The 17,868-nt window shown below is 35.9% G+C and overlaps 1 protein-coding gene, 1 long non-coding RNA gene and 1 pseudogene across 2 annotated transcripts; 1 reads left to right on the forward strand and 2 right to left on the reverse strand.

The window, feature by feature from the left end:
- Positions 1–847: 847 nt before the first annotated feature.
- LOC127085223 (probable LRR receptor-like serine/threonine-protein kinase At4g36180) lies at positions 848–4,694 on the reverse strand. The gene has a single exon (XM_051025765.1). It carries the CDS (start codon positions 4,430–4,432, stop codon positions 971–973), a length of 3,462 nt encoding a protein of 1,153 aa, XP_050881722.1. The 5' UTR covers positions 4,433–4,694; the 3' UTR covers positions 848–970.
- Positions 4,695–5,102: 408 nt separating this feature from the next.
- LOC127085667 (kinesin-like protein KIN-7E) lies at positions 5,103–13,486 on the reverse strand (annotated as a pseudogene).
- On the forward strand, positions 5,365–6,749 carry LOC127085668 (uncharacterized). Its single transcript, XR_007789248.1, has 3 exons — positions 5,365–5,551; positions 5,682–5,954; positions 6,619–6,749. It is a non-coding gene; the product is annotated as an uncharacterized LOC127085668 (long non-coding RNA).
- Positions 13,487–17,868: the final 4,382 nt, after the last annotated feature.

Genomic DNA, 17,868 nt, shown 5'->3' on the forward strand with positions numbered 1-17,868 from the left:
AATAATACTTGGGAGTTAGTTGATCTACCAAAAGGAAAGAAGCCAATTGGTGTGAAATGGATGTTCAAAGTGAAGGTAAATCTCAAGGGTGAGATAATCAAGCATAAGGCTCGATTGATGGCTAAGGGAATTTTGTAAAGAGAAGGCATAGACTTTGCGGAGGTATTTGCACCGGTTGCTAGGATCGAAATCATTAGGCTTTTTGTTGGTATTGCAAATAATCACAATTGACTTATCTATCAAATGGATGTCAAATTCGTGTTTTTGAATAGGCCACTTGAAGGAGGTATATATAGGACAACCTCCTGATTTTGTTGTGAAAGACCAAGAGCGAATATTCTACAAGTTGAGAAAAACGCTATATGGTTTGAAGAAAGCTCTAAGAGCATGGAATAAAATAATTGATGGTTTCCTAAAGGACATTGACTTCAAAAAATGTGTATCGAAGCATGGAGTATATGTGATGACGGATGCGAGTGAATGATAATTATCCTTTGGTTATATGTGGATGATTTATTGATCACAGACAGTAACGGATTGCATTTTAAAGTTCAAGAGTGAACTTATGGAAGAATTTGAGATGACGAACTTTGGTTATCCAAAATTGTGTAACTGGTTAGTGCTGAAGCTGAATTAATTTATGTTTATTCAGTGTCACGTGTAACCAATTACACATTTTGCTGTAATCGATTACAGACACGAGTTTTGTATTTTCTACTATTGTACTTGGTTATTTGAAGTCCCAATTATTTTGTATCTCATATATAAATGTTTAGGATGCACTCTCACCCAAGTTATGAAATCATAACTTCTCACCCTCAATTATTAAAATCTAATTCGAAAGTAATAATTACCAAACAAATTTTCATTGCATTACATAAAATAAAAAGTGAGCAATAATCAACATGAAGGGATGAAACTTTCCAAATATCATCCTTTCTTTAAAAAATGCAAACAAAAAAATGAACAATCAAGAAACAGGTGAAGGTAGTGTGGTTGGATCAGCAGAGGAAGGTATATCAGGTCCAACACGACAACCTTCAAGCATGAAAACAATATCATTAATAGAAGGTCGATCAAGAGGATCATGTGCTGTGCAAAGAAGTGCAACCTTAACACCTAACAAAAACTCTTCCCATTCTGATGATTCTTGATCAATCTCAAGCAAACCAGGTTCCAACAGCTCCGAAATCAAACCTTTTTGCAACTGTTTCTTCACCCATTTCACTATATCTTCGTCTTGACCCGTAAACATAACAGCTTTTCTTCCTGTTAATATCTCCAACAACACTATTCCGAAACTATATATATCTCCTTCCTTTGTCACTTGCCCTGTTAACACGGCTTCTGGTGCGACGTACCCCAACGAACCAACTTGAATCGTCGTTGAAGACGACGGCTCTGCTAATTCGGTTGGGACACTACTAACCATTGTTAACCGGTCTAGTCCGAATTCAGATAAATGTGCTTCAAAATCAGCATCGAAAAGAACATTTTGTGGCTTAACGTCGCCATGAACGATTTCGACAGAGTGTAGAAAACCCAACCCGCGAGCAATGCCTAGTGCGATTAAATGACGCATTGGCCAATTCAAAACATGCCCGTCTTGTTGCGAAGCTTCTTGAAGCAATGTACCTAAATTTCCATTTGGCATGTAATCATAAACTAGTAGTCTTACATCAGGTGGTGGTCCTGCATAATATCCGCGTAGAACTGTTAAGTTTCGATGCTTAACTTTGCCTAGTGATTCTGCTTCTTTGCGGAATGTGTTTTCTTCTATCAATGTTGATCCGTTTGGAAGTCTACGAATTGATAGAACCATTCCGTCTTGATACGAGGCTTTGAAAACAAGTCCATGTTTTCCTCTGCTTAGAACATTTTCTTCGTCGAAGTTTCTTGTTGCTTCTAATGTTTCAGCATATGTGATTTTGTTGTTGAAGACTATTAATTTTGGTCCTCCGTTTTCACCGCTTCCTCGACTGTTTCTTTCTCCATTTGAGCCTGCACTTGTTGAGCTACGTTTCTTCTCACCTGTTACTCCTTCTCGAAGCTTCTTTCGCCACCTTAAGAGACTGTAAACATAGCCACAACAAAACAATGCCAGAAAGCATAGTCCTGCAACTGCAACACCTATGATGATTATTAGTCTTTTTCTCTTTCGTCTTCTCGATTTTGCACAATCTCTATGCAATGGTTTCCCACATAGCCTCTTGTTCATTGCAAACACAGACGGGTCATTGAATCTAGAACTAAGTATTTGTGGAATCTCACCCTCGAGGTTGTTGTTGGAAACATTTAAATAATTCAAACCGGATATGCGTGAAAGATCAAGTGGAATTTCTCCTATCAATTGATTTGAAGACAGATTCAAAGCCTTCAAATTTGATAATTTCGACAAGGATTGCGGTATGTGACCAGTTAAGTGATTACCACTCAAATCAAGTGAGTTCAAAGCAGAACACTTTGAAATCTCGTCTGGGATTTCACCTTCGAGTCCATTGTTTCCTAAATTCAGCTCCTTTAAACGAGAAAAGTGAGAGATAACGACAATGTTACCTACTAACCGATTTGATTGAAGCTGAAGCACTTCAAGTTGAGAACAACCACCAATCTCATTAGGTATCGAACCAGAAATGAAATTGTGAGACAAAGAAAGAACAGATAAGGAACTTAGAAAACCATAATTTGTTGGAATGTTGCCAACAAAAGCATTGGAACTAAGATTAAGATACCTTAAACTAACAATGCTGCTGAAACCCTCCGGAACAGAACCACTCAAACTGTTTCCATCAAGTGCCACAATTTCCAAACTCGGTAATCCGAAAACCTCAACAGGCAACTCACCCGAAAGGTTTTGTTTGCTCAAATCCAACACCCTCAGTTTCATCAAACTCCCAAGTGTAGATGGAACACTACCAGAAAAACCACATTGACTCAAATTAAGAACCTGCAAAGCTGTTAAGTCTCCAACTCGAGACGAAACTTGACCAGAGAATCTATTGCTGCTGAGATTCAAAACACCTAAGTTTCCTAATTTCATAATCTCCAAAGGCAAAACCCCATTCAGTTTATTATTGCTTAAATCCAAAATCTCTAACTCAAAAAGAGCTCCGTAACTCTTTGGAATTAAACCAGTAAAAAAGTTACCACCAAGAGATAACTCCTTCAAACTCTTCATCTCTCCAAGAAAATAAGGAATAAGACCTGAGAATCGATTCCTTCGAAGATCAAGAACCTTCAACAACCTACATTTCACAATACTACTCGGAACAACACCCGACAACAAATTATCAGAAAGTCTTAGCTCTTCCAACAAGGAAAGATCTCCAATTTCTCGAGGCAGATAGCCTGAAAAGGAGTTTCCAGAGAGATCAAGAGTCCTCAAAGATTTCACATTGGTCAACCAAGAAGGAAACAAAGTGTGAATAATGTGATTCTCTTTAAGGTCTAGAATCTCCAAAAAATTATTAACGCATTTTCCATTTTGCAAATTTGAAATACCCGTGAGCATATTAAACCCAAGCTGAACAATTCTAAGATTAGTATAGTTTTTGTTGTTGTTACTGTTGTTGTTGTTGTCTTCATTGCAAAAGAGGGTTGTGGGGACAAAACCAGAAAGTTGATTCATGGAAAGTGACAGCACTTGAAGCTTTGGCATAGTTCCTACCGTAGAAGGGATCAACCCGCCAATGGAGTTATCCTCTACGCTAAGGTGCACCATAGAGGAACAGTTGGATATAGCAGAAGGTAATGTTCCATGGAGATGGTTGTTGTCTAGCCACAGATATTCCAACTGCTGTAAAGCTCCAACGGTAACAGGTATTTGACCGGTGAAATCGTTGTGTGAGAGGTTGATGAGTTGAAGCTGGGACTTGGAGGAGAAGTTCCCCGGAATGTCACCGGAGAATGAGTTGGAGGAAAGGTCGAGGAAGCGTAGGGAGTTAGAGAGATGGTTTGGGAGGGTGCCGGAGAGAAAGTTACCGGCAAAGTTAAGAATCTGAAGGTTGGTGAGGTTGAGAAGCGAAGGAGGGATGTTACCGGAGAGAGAGTTGTTGTGAAGATAAATGGCGCGGAGGAAGAGACAGTGAGAAAGAGAGGAAGGTATTGAGGAGATGAGGTTGTTGGAATGGAGACTTAGTTTGCGGAGTTGTGTGAGGTTGGAGAGTGATGAAGAGATGGAACCAGAGAGTTGAAGACGAGGTAAGCGGATTTGGTGGACTCTGTTGTTGGAACAGAGAATGCCGTGCCAGTCGCATGGGGGTGATGGTGTTGATGGGTTCCAGGATGTTAGTGAGTTGAGGGGGTCGAGGAGGTTTTGTTTGAAGGTTGTTAAGGCTTGGATTTCGGAGTGAGTTACGTTGTTCTCTGTTGATGCATGTGTTAAGAGTATGGTGAATGTTGCAATGGTGAGAAATATAGCCGTTGTTGCCATTTTTGTTTCTGGTTAGGAAGAAGAAGAAAAGAAGAAATAATGATATGAGTGTTTTATTTTGTGGGTGGGTGGATTCTGGGATTGGTGTTTTGTTTGTTTGTGGTCTACTAGCTAGGAGCGTTTGGTGTTTTGGTTACTGCAAAGGCTGTTCCCTACAACAAGAGTCAGGTCTTGTATTTGTATGTGATGTGATTCCCCTCTCTCTCTCTCTTTCTATTTTTTTTACTGCCAGGTCTTGGTTTCATTCCCGAAAAGTTTTAGAAACTTTTTTCCCTCATTTTTTATGTCATGTGGATGTGAAGTGTATAATAATGAAAAAGAAAGAAAAACCGGATTAAAGCCTGAACTTTTGGAACATGGACATTGTGACTCTATTCATTACATGCGGGTGGGTCATTATTTGGATATCTAGCACTGGTGGATACGGGTTTTATAGTCTTACCCAACAATAATTATGGTAGTAATATTTTACTGTTTGGTGGGGGGTTTTCTGTGCATCTTCCTGACATCATAGCTTGTAGTAGTTGTGCTGGGGTTAAAATTTACAATAATTGAGATTCTATTTTCAAGTCTTTTAGACAGTATTTCAAGTTTTTATTAAAGACAGAATTTTCACTAGAGGTATTATTTTGCTATATTAATAAATAAATACAGTAGTACATTCTAATTCTATAAAAACAACTAAAAATTAATATATAAAAAATTATATAAAAACAAGCCATTACACAATGTGTTCCACAATACTCCCTTTGTCCTAAAATATACATCACTTTGGCAATTGCTCTATTTCAATTGCGGTTATTCTCCGCTCTTACCGAATTTTGTAGGTTATTTGAACAAGCAAATACTTTAAAAAGTGGAACAAGATTTATTTGCCCGAGAATTCTATTTTTCTTTTGTTTGTTTCCCTACCTTTTTTTACTAATCTTGCCTTGGGTATCAAGCATGATGTGCGATAAAGGGTTTTCCTCGTTCCCGTATGACGACGGAGCATGCAGAAAAAATAAGCCTGCAGAAAAAATAAGCAAGTTGTTAAAAAAATAGAACAAAGTACAGGAGAACAAATAATCAACTTATCATATCATCTTATTCACAAATAGAAGATGAAGATGAATTGAGGTAGGAAACATTTACTTTAATTTAATCACTGTCATCTTACATTTCTTTTCAATATACACCTTAACAGAACCTAGAATATAAAAGTGAAAGCAGATCGCAACACTAACTGATCCGACCTGAATTTAAACAGCTGAAATGTCTTTGCTTTCTTTCTCTCAAGCTAGCTCTATTAAAGAGGGGACATTGTATCCTTCCAAACAAGGGATTCCCCGCTTTTACGTCAGACTAAGAAGCCAAGTCCAAAAGTTTTCTTTGAGGCCTCGCCGGTGTTAATAAAACCAACCAGCTTCCCAACAAGTGCAGCACTTTCTCTTATGTGGTTCAAATCTCTTGTATCTGTCCATACGAGCCATGCCAATTGTGTACTTCTGAGCTTGGTCTTCAAATCAATACCCCACTTCAGGTATAGTTCCTCTTTTTCCCTCCTTGAAAACTTTTTATGCACTTGCTTACTGAGCATTTTTCTCTCACGAGTCAGAGACGCGAGGCTGTTCAGTAATTGTGGCATAAAAATAGTGTGAAAAATATTGTATATATGACCAAAAAATAGAGTTAGTGTGACTTTATGCAAGTGTTTGATGTAAAGTATTCACAAATGAAACACAGGTCATAATGTTTCATGCGATGACCTTGTGCTTCATGTTTTCAAGATGTTGAAAGCTGAATGGGCATGGCACCACCAGATTTGACACAATAGAAAATCTTTTTACTATTGCACTTTAAGAACAAGAGCATGTCAATGGAGAGTTTTATATTATAGTCTGCAAGAAGTTTCTATTAAATATATTTTTGAAAAAAAAAACCTTTTAAATAATGGTGTATTTACTCGGGGTTTACTTTTTAAATACGTATGATTAAGTATAATTATGTTAACATTCAGGAACAAAAATATTTAAACAATTATGAATTTCAGAGATAACTGTTATGCAACATTCTAACAGCAACAGACCACAAATATGTCTGTTTTTCATCATATATAACAAAAATATGAAACATGCAGAATGGACTGGCCTGTCCAGTGAAAATCAATCAATATGGTTGATTATGTTTGCAAATGTGGATTGCAGGTCAAAAATCTACTCATGAAACAAAAATACTTTACCTTGAATTAGGTGTGACGTCAAGACCTTCTTCTCCTGTAATGTAATGTCCGCTTGAAAAAGCATCCTTTAAAAAGGACAAACGTCTGAGCTCTACATTCAAGTACACAGAATTCGAAAGTTCACCTTGGATGAGAAGGAAAAAATAGGACCTATGTACAAGTGGCACATTGCATGTATCCCAAAGTTCGATTAGATCTTTCTGCTGCATCTCAAATTTAGAGGGTATTAAATCCCCCCAAACTCCGGGGGAACTGAAACCTTTTACTCTGTTCACATTTGTATTGATCCGAGGCGTGCTCACAGGTACCTATCATTCATAAAAGCACAGACACAATTGGAAGCTTCATGAAAGAACCCAGGAACTGAGCGAATATGTTTTCTCAAATTATGTACCTCAGATTATTGACTCAACTGTTATGTTTTCTCTTTAAAAGGCGTATATTTATAACAAGCTTAAAGCTTAGTATGCTTCAGCTTGAGGGGAGTGTCAAAATATTATAGAATATTCTATAATATCTTTTATTTTAATTTAGAATATCTTAGAGTATTTTTTAGTATCAGAATTTGTATTAGTTATTATTATCATGGTTTGTTCTTGATTTAGGATTGGATTGGGCCTATACATCCCTATAAATAGGGATTAGTCCTGAATCTTTTGTATCAAATCAATATTAAACTATTTTCAATAATATTTCCCCCGTCTTTTACCTAAAATCCCACAACTTCAACAAAGATGATCAAACAAGACTTCCTAATTTCTATATAGATAAAAGCAAATCTAGTTAGTAGCAAATTACAGTATATAGTGCAATAGTGCAAATTTAAAGATAACACTTGGTGCATGCGAATATGTGTGATTATTCTGACTTGGGAAAACCAAGTCACACTATTGTTAAACAGCATCAAAAACTCTTAACCAAATGGGAAAACTTTGATATATGCTTATTGTATCTCCACTACTACAAATTTACGCTCTATTCAGGTCATTTTTAAGAATTAGCATAATAAGGTTCATGTGCTATTATTAATAGTTGAGTTTCGTCTTTTCACTAAAAGTCTAATAGCTAATAATTAAAATTAAATAGAATTATGAATAAGTATACTGCAAGAAAGATAGATGGCAGCAGAATTTCCAATTGTGCTTACCATAAGATTATTAATGTCCATGTCCACTGGTTCTGGCTTACTTTCATTCATTCTTGCTTCAAAATTTAGGACGCTGGCAGTTTCCTCTGTATCAGAATCCAAAACAGATTCTGCATCTTCCACTGAAGCATTCATCTTGTGAATTAGAGAAGATTTTCGGGAAGATTTTCTTCTTTTAGCGCGTAACTTCGGTTCGAATAGCTTCTCAGGAAAGCATTCCAAATTAGTAGAATATTCCTTATCAACGCCAGCCGGTGATTTGAATGATACTTGTTCCAGATCATCAAGTTCAGGAGGTGAAACAGTTTTAAGCTCTTCCAGATCAGATTGAGGAGGTGATGCAGATTCCTGATCAAACTGATGAGGTGATGTGGATTCCTGATCAAACTGATGAGGTGATGTGGATTCCTGATCAGACTGAAGAGGTGATGTGGATTCCTGATCAGACTGAAGAGAATATTCCTTTTCAACACCAGCTGGTGATTTGAATGATACTTGGTCCAGATCATCATGGTCGGGAGGTGACACAGTTTTAAGCTCTCCCTGATCAGACTGAAGAGGTGATGTGGATTCCTGGTCTAGCTTATTAAACGAAGGAGGTGACACATTCTGCTCCAACTTACCGAATTGAGAATGTGGTGAATCTTCCTGATCAACCTTACCTACTTGAGGAGACATGGCAGCCAAGCAACTAGATTTGGATTCAAATGTCTCATTATATTTTTCTGAGAGGTCCACAAGATGGTCCTTGGTCCTTTTAATGTCCTCAGTGTTTTGCTGAAGTGCATCTTGATCACTATGCCCATTCACTGAGGATGATCTGTCGTCTACTTCCTTAAATTGAATCACGGGCGAATTTCTTTCACTTTCTTCAAAAGCAGGAATGGACACATTATCTGTTTTGTGCTCTGTTTCCACTTCTTTTATTTCAATGCACGGCGCTTCCTTGCAGTTATCTTCAGATTCAGATCTCCTATCCATTTCCTCCCAACCTTGACATGGATCAGGCCCAACAAACGTGGGAGGACATCCATCCAAGAGAAAGTTGTCTTCAGAATTCTCAGATTGCTTGAAAAGGTGCTCATTAGAAATAGACGAAATGGATGTTGTTCTATTAAAATGCTCAGAATTGATGCATCTAACTGGACTAGGATCATTAGCAACGCCTGACCATTCTGAGGCCCATTCTTGACCTACTCTTAAAACCCCATCTTTCCCAACTGATTGGAGCAAATTTTTAAAGAGATCACGTTGCCGGGTCAATTCTTTAATTTCCTTATCCATCTGCAAATATTCAAATTGAGGAAAAGGACTAAATGAATAAAAATTCTCAACAGAAAAATGAAACACAACTACATTTCTCATAATATATTTTCTATTTGTAATTATGTTATCTGTGAGTGCTAATTGTCTTTTGGCAACAAAATATAGAAATGGTTGATTGTCAAAAAACCTCGTCAAAGTTAACAAACCACTAGCCCCGTCTATATTTCACTTCCACCAAGTAAACAGAATTTTCTTTTGATGGTCCATGCATTAACAATTTAATAGATGTGCTTAGTAAATTTGATAGTTCTTAGTCAGATAGGGTAAGGATCTAATCTAACTAGTAATGGGGATTCTTATATATAATCCTCTTAAGGGCCTTATTACGATGATCACAAAAATCTAAGTCTTTGAAGAGACTATAAAAATGATACGATAATTTTAAAAATTGCAATGTCTGGCCATTATTTGATATTTAAGAAACTAAGATGTGATTATTCACAATGAATAAGGACATTTTATGAAAATGGAAAATAGACACCTTCCTCCTGTTCCGTAGCTCCTAAGCTTCGTGCTGAGGAAATTAGAAAAAATAATAGAGGACATACAATGCAATCGATTGTATTATATTTTAGCAGCAAATTCATTCTTATTTGGATATGAAACTTGCTAACCTCATAGTTCTTCCCTAATTTGGGAAAAATGAGCATCATAATGAATACAGGCTGATTATTTTCATTCGTAACAGTTAGTTAATAATTTTTAGCCAAGCTCATATATGCTTCTTTTTAAGTGAACCAAAATTATAAAATTGTTTAGTATTGGTCATAATATTCGATGCAACGCAAATATTACAGTAGAGTATAATTACCCTTCAAAACACAATTTATTGAGTCGTCCTCACCTGTTTTATCTGAAGTTCCCTTTCCTTTAATATGACGGTATTTAAGCTCTTCAACTCATCCTCCATTCTAGACAATTCCTTTTGTAGTTGCTTAACCAAAACCTTGTCTGACATCACGACGTTGACCCGAGCATTAGTAGTCACCTGTTTTGCACAACCAGCAAAAAATAGAGTATTTTTTGATTGCTCAACTTGGCTGCGGGCAGGACTAATTGTACATATGATGGCTGTTCTGGCATTGCCTCCTAAAGAGTTATGCAGAATGCGAGTAAGCTTAGAGTCTCTGTAAGGTATGTGCCCATTTCTTTCCTTGCTGCAATCAATAATTGTGATTTATTATTTAGATTGTTTATGTAATAAAGTAAAGAGATGAAGATGAAAAGGGCAAGAATGATAAAAGATAACTTTCATTAATGAGAACTTGGGGCAGGGGAAAACAGTCAAAATCCAAGACCAGAGATGAATAAAAACACAGAATTGAAGATGCAATGAAAAGGAATCAGTATTCGGTGAACCAAAAAATCATATGCTTCATAAATAAAAGCACTTTATAAAATACACAAGAGAAATGCATACTCCAAAACCATATTGAGTCTTGATTCTCTATGACATTCAGTCAAAAGACCGAAGCATATACCATGCAAGAGTTTAGTTAACAAAATCTCTATAAAGTAGCTAGTTCTAATATCATAGATCTTCCTACATCTACACAATTCATGTCCGAATTGCATAACTGCCTAATTAATCAGGGATCGCCAAATGCAGCATTAGTGCTAGCCAAAATGTTTTGAAGTATATGCTTAGAAACAAATTATACTAAACTTTTTTAAGAAAAATTAAGTTTATAATCAGAAATTATTTTCTTAGCATTTTATTATAAAAAAATCTATGTAACATTAGCCTATTTGACAGAAATTGTGAACTCAGTATAATATGAACTCAGCCCAAAAAAAAAAATTCATTCAGGACAGATTTCTAGAACCCAACCCATCTCAATTAGCTCCTGGCTGGGCTGGGTCTTGAATGGCCTGAGTAAATTTAGTATCATGTTTCATATATTAGAAAAATGGAATCAGAATGTGGGTCGTGAGCTGTTAGGGTATATAGAATAATGGGCAAGCTCTCAATATACTACATCGACCCAAATTTACATGTGATCAGAGTTTGGCAAAAAATAATCTTGAGTTGTGAGTTGAGAGACCATAGCAATGAAATTTCACAAGAAATGTAAATTAGCAAAATGAGAGAATATCTGCTCTTTAGGTTATCTGCCTACGAAACTATAACACCCACTGTTAAACAGAATACCTTAATCAACAAATTATACGAATAATCTACTATTGTACAACAAGCAAACTTAAGAAGAAGATTAAAAAACAGAAAAAATACGACATGGGAGGAAATTCTACCTTAGTTTCCTGATTACTGTTCCAAGGGTCAGTAAACTGCGATTTATGTGGCTACCTTCTCTCAATCTTGTGCCTGCTGATAATGCTTGAGAAGCACGCTCACTTCCTGCTAGATCCACAAAATTCTGTTCAAAGAAACTAATTCTTGTTCATTTCATCTACTAGACAACAAAAATATATACACACAAACACGCATCCCTCCTCCCGAAGGAGTAAAAAACTTACCACACTGGCAAAAAGTGCACCAGATCTTGCAGTGCCTACAAAATCACCTGGACTGCTTTCAACTGTCTGCAGAAAACAATCAACCATTTATTTTGGGAAAGTTTGGGGATAAAATATGCAATTTTAATCTCAATTACTAAGTTAATTTAGAGATAAAGTAAATACCAGTCGAAGAATTTGATGAGATCTGGAGCTTGTTTCATTCATGGCAGTCTCTTCCGTTGTCCTTTCAGCTGCAAGATATAGGCATATAGTGATATGGCTTGAAATGGAGCATCGGAAGGCATCAAAAGCATTATAAGAAAAACAATAATTAGACCCTAGTACCTGCACATTTTGATATAAGTTGCTGCAACCGACTTCTCTCTGTCAGAGTCTCCTCAGTAAGTTTCTCAACAATAGTCCCTTTCTGTTTGAGGTGCATAGATTATCCAAAAGAACTAAAGCCAGAAAGTCTTGACATTAACAGAATATGGGAAATATACTATTAAGTTTACCTCTGGATCATCAAGGAGTCTTAATGTGGTAGCATTTGAATTGAGAAGGTCTCTCACAGCTTCATTATATATTTCCATGGCAGAGAACTTCACAATAAACTCTCTTTCTTTATGCTGAGACAAAGAAGAAATGTCATATTTTTGGCAACAATCAAATAATCTCAACTAGTTGAATTATTTTATACCTTTTCTATGTATTCATATATATCCCTCACGGCAAGTTCAGTAATTCCCGACATGGTATATGTCTTTCCACTGCTTGTTTGCCCGTATGCGAAAATGCTAGCTGAGAATAAGATTCATCAATGAGAAACAAAATAAAAAATAACACTTCCACCAACCACCATAACAATAAATAAAAAGTGATGGTATTTGAACATCTAAAATTTGACACCATGTTCCGACACTGAATACAAATAATAATTTATAAAATATCCATGTGACTTGGAAGAATATTACTCACAGTTGATACCCCTAACTACCGAAAGGGAAACATCTTTAATCCCTTGCTCATACACTTGCTTAGTTGGACACTTTTCCCCAAATACCCTATCTGCTTCCAACAAATCATCAATAAATAAGATTAGGGATTCAGAAAACGAAATGCTTAAAAGCTGAAAATCTATCAGAATAACATTAACGGATTCAATTAACATCTTAGTTACCAAATATATATGCATCGGCCGGTCGAAGTTCGGCATGGCCATTGTTCTTCAATCTGACGCTATTATGAGAAACACATTCCCAATCCGATACATCTTGTCTCGCTTTTTCTCTTTCGTTCAAAGGCCTTACTCTGATCGCAACAAAAATCCTCTCAACTGTGTTTGCTTCTTCCTCTTCGACTTCCATAACGGACGTCGTGGTTTTTTCTCTAATCTTCACGAACCACGGTTAAAACACTAACACGAAAATTAACAAATTCGTAATCGTTGCAAAAGCAACAACACCTCTATTATCCATTTCGTTTCTTCAACGTTTGGCTATCGTAATTTCCACATTACTCACAAAACCTAAGGGAAAATAAACATACACGATAATTCAAATATCTGCAAAGCAAAGCAACGATCGCTTTTGTGTTTGAATTACACGATAAAGATAAAGGAAAAAAGAGAGGTTGATCGGAGATACCGTTTTCTCTGTCTCTTGGCCGCCGGTGGGTGACCGGAGAGAGAGATAACGGAGCTGGAGAATCAGATGAAAGCGAGTTATGTGGTATAGGGAAAGCCGTTGGTGTTCTCTTTCCGCAATCACCGCGAATATGAAATCGTTTCGCCCGCTAAAACTGAAATTTAATTGATTCTCTATTTTACCCTTCACTTTTATTGTTATTCCCGTTGTCACCTATAGCAATTCTCCTCGTGTGGGATTGTGAAAGGGGTTATTTTCGGTTTCTTACAACTTTACCGTCTGTAATTTGTACCAGTCTGTCTATTGTTTTCCTACTATTTAAGTTCAGTATATCCCTGTACCTTCGTTGTCAAAACAAGCTGAATTTCATCGTTTGGATTCTTCTATTTCAAAAGTGAATGAATAAATAAAAAAATAGCAACTTCAAAACCAATAGGCAGGCCAATGAAAATGTAAGGAATAAGTATTTTTCATCACTATAACTCACACTATATCAAATTTTTATTTTTGATACTAAGCAAATTTCAACCAATTTAATATATATATATATATATTAGGAAAAATACATTTAATGTCGGACGTGGAATATGTGAAAATATCATGGATTTGATTCCCATGAAAACATTTTAAAATTTTAAAATGGAAAAAACACATTTTAGTATATCATTTTTCACTTCGATTATCTAATAAAGTTGAGTAATAAAATAATTTTGAATTTATTAAATCTAATGTGAATTATTTATTTCACCAAACTCTATACTGAATATATATAACATTTTAAAATTTGTTAGAAAAATAATTATATAAACAATTGTGTTACATTTGAAAATAACTTAAATGATTTTGAAGTTTCTTGCCACTTATCTTTCATGTGACACAGTCATATAACTATTAAATGATATTAGTTAAGTGGACTTATTAGTTTTATGTTATTTTTCCATTTCCATGCATATAGGATAGTTAGTTATTTTGTTGCTTATAATGTAAGTAACTACACTTTATATAAAGGGTTGCTCTATACCATATATTACCAATTTCATATAATGAAATACACCATTTATTTATAACCTATATTATGCCCGCCCGCGTTTGTCACCATGAGGAAGTTAGTTTGTCATGTTTTGTGAAATATGTCAATTTTAGTGTATTAATATCACTATTTACTTTGTTTTAAAATGAATATCTTTTAAGATTTTTGCACATATATTAAAGAATGTAATAATATTATTATGAAATATTGTATTTTTACTAAATTAATTTTATAAATATATTAGAATTACACAATTAAAAAAATAACAATTATTTTTATATCAAAAAATGAGAATGACATTCATATTTTTATTTTGAAATTGAATAAGTATTATTTCCTATTGTGAAAACGATGTCGGAATTACAAAGTATAATTGGTTTCTTGATCGATAAAAAACCCACAGAGGTAGAAAAGAATAAAAAAATAAGAACACAATAAAATTGATTATAAACTGATATTCTTTACTTTCTCTTTGAAACAAAATTACAAATATTATAGAATAACATATAACTTCTCTCGTCCTAATTAGGATTTGTCTCTTTTCAATGATAAGAGACTAGTATGTTATTTATAAGGAAACTAACATACTAAATTAATGGGCTTTTACACACAACCTCATTACATAAGTTAGCTTAAACAATTAGGCATAACAAACAAATCAAATTCGATATGCTAACAATCCTAGCATACTTCAACTACAACATGTGAACAAACTTCAACGACATACTAAGGTCCTGTCAAATTGTCGAACCAAAAAGCAACATTTCGACCATACTAGAGTTCGATCCAATATCTGACAAATCTTCACCTTTGAACAAACTCTATAACATCAAGAAAATAAACTAGCTTTCTTCATGCAACTTTATCAACTGCATATAGTGGAAAAAGTTGCAACTTGGTAATGTCTTGGTGATCATATCAACAACATTGTGATATGTCGAAACCTTCGGCACTTGGATTTCTCCACGGTCGATTACCCCTCTAACGAAATGTAGCCTCACAATAATGTGTTTGGTTCGCTCATGATAGACCAAATTCTTCGACAAATGTATAACACTTTGACTATCACATTTAACAGTGATAACTCGACCTTGAAGTTTTAGTTCCTTAGCAAAATCTTCAAGCCACAATGCTTCTTTCATAGTTTCAACGAGGGCCATATATTCCGCTTCAGTGGTTGATAAGGCAACAACCTTCTGAAGTGTTGCTTTCCAACTGATTATTGTGCCAAACATAATGAACACATATTTAGAAATAGATTTTCTGGAATCCATACAACCTGCATAATCCGAGTCGACATACCCTTCGATTTCTGCTTTAACTTTAAAAATACACTTATAGTTGACTAACCTAGCTCCAACAGGTTTCTTAATTAATTCCCAAGTGTGGTTATGATGAAGAGACTTCATCTCATCATCCATGGCCTTCAGTCATCCAGTCTTATTTCGACTCCTCATAACTTCCTTATAGTCTTTAGGTTCTTCATTTAGAACCTCACTTGCAGAGCTTAAGGCATAAGCTATGAGATCTGCATACCTAAGTCTTTGAGGTGGCTTGATAACTCTTCTCGGTTTATCTCTTGCCAACAAGTAGTCATCGATAGTTTTCTCATTTTCCTAAGTATCTTCAGCATCTTGTGCTTATTCTTCAACTTAATCCGGGATACACAATTCAGCATTGACATGTTCCACCTTTACATGAATCTCTTCTTCGATCTAGGTGCCCCATAATGGAATACACACATGGCATTCGCATCATAGTTTGGAGGAAGAGGCGTTGGAGGGGCCTTAGCTTCCCTTAGCTTTACCAATGATTGCATAAGCAAGAGGAGGAGAAGTCTATTGTATGACATAGGAACATGATCCATATGTCTCTCTACCTTCTTCTCCTTTCTCTGACCTTGCCGAGCATAGTTCCCTTGCCGATTGGGATATTGATTATACACTGGGTTGCTTTGCCTGGGTCGGGGAATGAAAGATGACTGCTGACGTGGAGCCACTGAAGATCCAGGCTGGGGATGACGCCCATGCATGGACCAAATAACTAACATAACTGAAATATTTTGCAAAGTTACACAACAGAAAATTAAGTAAAATAGGCGATAAGTTGACTCAATCAGGGGATGAGTCGACTAAAACAGAGTTTATTTCAGGGTTGAGTCGACCTATGACTCGACCTGTTCGGAAATGAGTCGACGTAAGGAGTGGATGAGTCGACTCATTCAGGTTTCACATGATTGAGTTGACCTGTGACTCAACCTGTTCGGACCCGAAGATTTTGCTCCGAGTCACGAGTCGACTCACAAAACTTAAGCTCCCAAAAATGAGTTTTGAGATGTACTTTGACCAGTTTAAACCGATCTCCTATGAACATAGGATATTTACTATGATTAAGTGCATGATTCACATCTATGATATGCTTTTATATGCTTGGACACACTGAACCTATATTTTGAACATGTTAGAGGATGGATGCATTTTATCCTATGATGATACTTCCCAAAGACACGTTATGGGCGATTAGAAAGGTTTGGCATCATTAAATATAAAGAATGGGCATATTTTCCCTCACAGAGACTGCACAAAAACTATCAAATACCTCATTGTAAAATTCAAGGCCATTGTCGGTTCTTAACCTCTTGACCTTCTTATCAGTCTGATTTTTGAAAAGAGTCTTCCAACTTTTGAAGTTCTCAAAAGTTTCATCCTTAATTTTTTGGATGAATACCCATAACTTTATGGAATAATCATCAACTATGGATATAAAATACTTTGCTCATGAATGTGATGGACACCTTACAGGCCCCAAAAGACCAACATGGATGTAATTAAGGGGTTCATGTGTTCTTTGTTTGTCTTTATTGAACTCCACTCTGCAAGATTTTCCAAGTACACAAGGTTCATAAAACTTTATCTTTTCGACTTTGTCTCCACCAAGTAGATTTTGTTTCCCCAAATCGACTAGACCCCTTTCACTGACATGGCCAAATCTCATGTGCCAAATTTTTATCTTCGACAAAAGTTTTATGTATGCAACATTTGCAGAACCACTGACAACTTCAGCCTCAAGGGTATACAAGTCTTGTTTCTTCATGCCTCTTAAGACTTCCTTCGATCTCTTAATTACTTTTAGAATACTTTTCTCTCTTTGGAAAACATATCCTTTCTTGTCGAATTCACCGAGAGAAATCAATTTTCTCTTCAAATCAAATAGATACCTACAATTTGCAAGTTTTATTATTTCCAAGCAATACAAATCCACCATCTTGATCACATAGTTCCTCGAACAAGTCTTTGTTTGAAGTGATGTGTCAAGTGCAACCTGAATCCATGATCCACTTTTTACTTGAGTCGCTGCTTGAAACCACAATAACATCATATGAGTCGAAATCATCTTGAATAATGGATGTGTTGCCATTATCCTTACCTTCGTAATCTTTCAGGCATTCAGGACACATTTTTCTTGTATGACCCTCCTTCTTACAGTGATAACATCAAATACCAAATGCATCACCACTATAAGAGTTATGCTGACTTTTACCATTCTTCTTGTCGAACTTGTCATCTCTCTTTGTGAATGTTGCCTTAACGGACAAACCTTTACCAG

The sequence above is a fragment of the Lathyrus oleraceus genome, chromosome 5 (assembly GCF_024323335.1).
Source record: "Lathyrus oleraceus cultivar Zhongwan6 chromosome 5, CAAS_Psat_ZW6_1.0, whole genome shotgun sequence".
In the NCBI taxonomy this organism is placed as follows: domain Eukaryota; kingdom Viridiplantae; phylum Streptophyta; class Magnoliopsida; order Fabales; family Fabaceae; genus Lathyrus; species Lathyrus oleraceus.

Coding starts and splice junctions, on each gene's coding strand:
- LOC127085223 (XM_051025765.1), bottom strand. CDS start 4,432: ATGGCAACAACGGCTATATTTCTCACCATTGCAACATTCACCATACTC.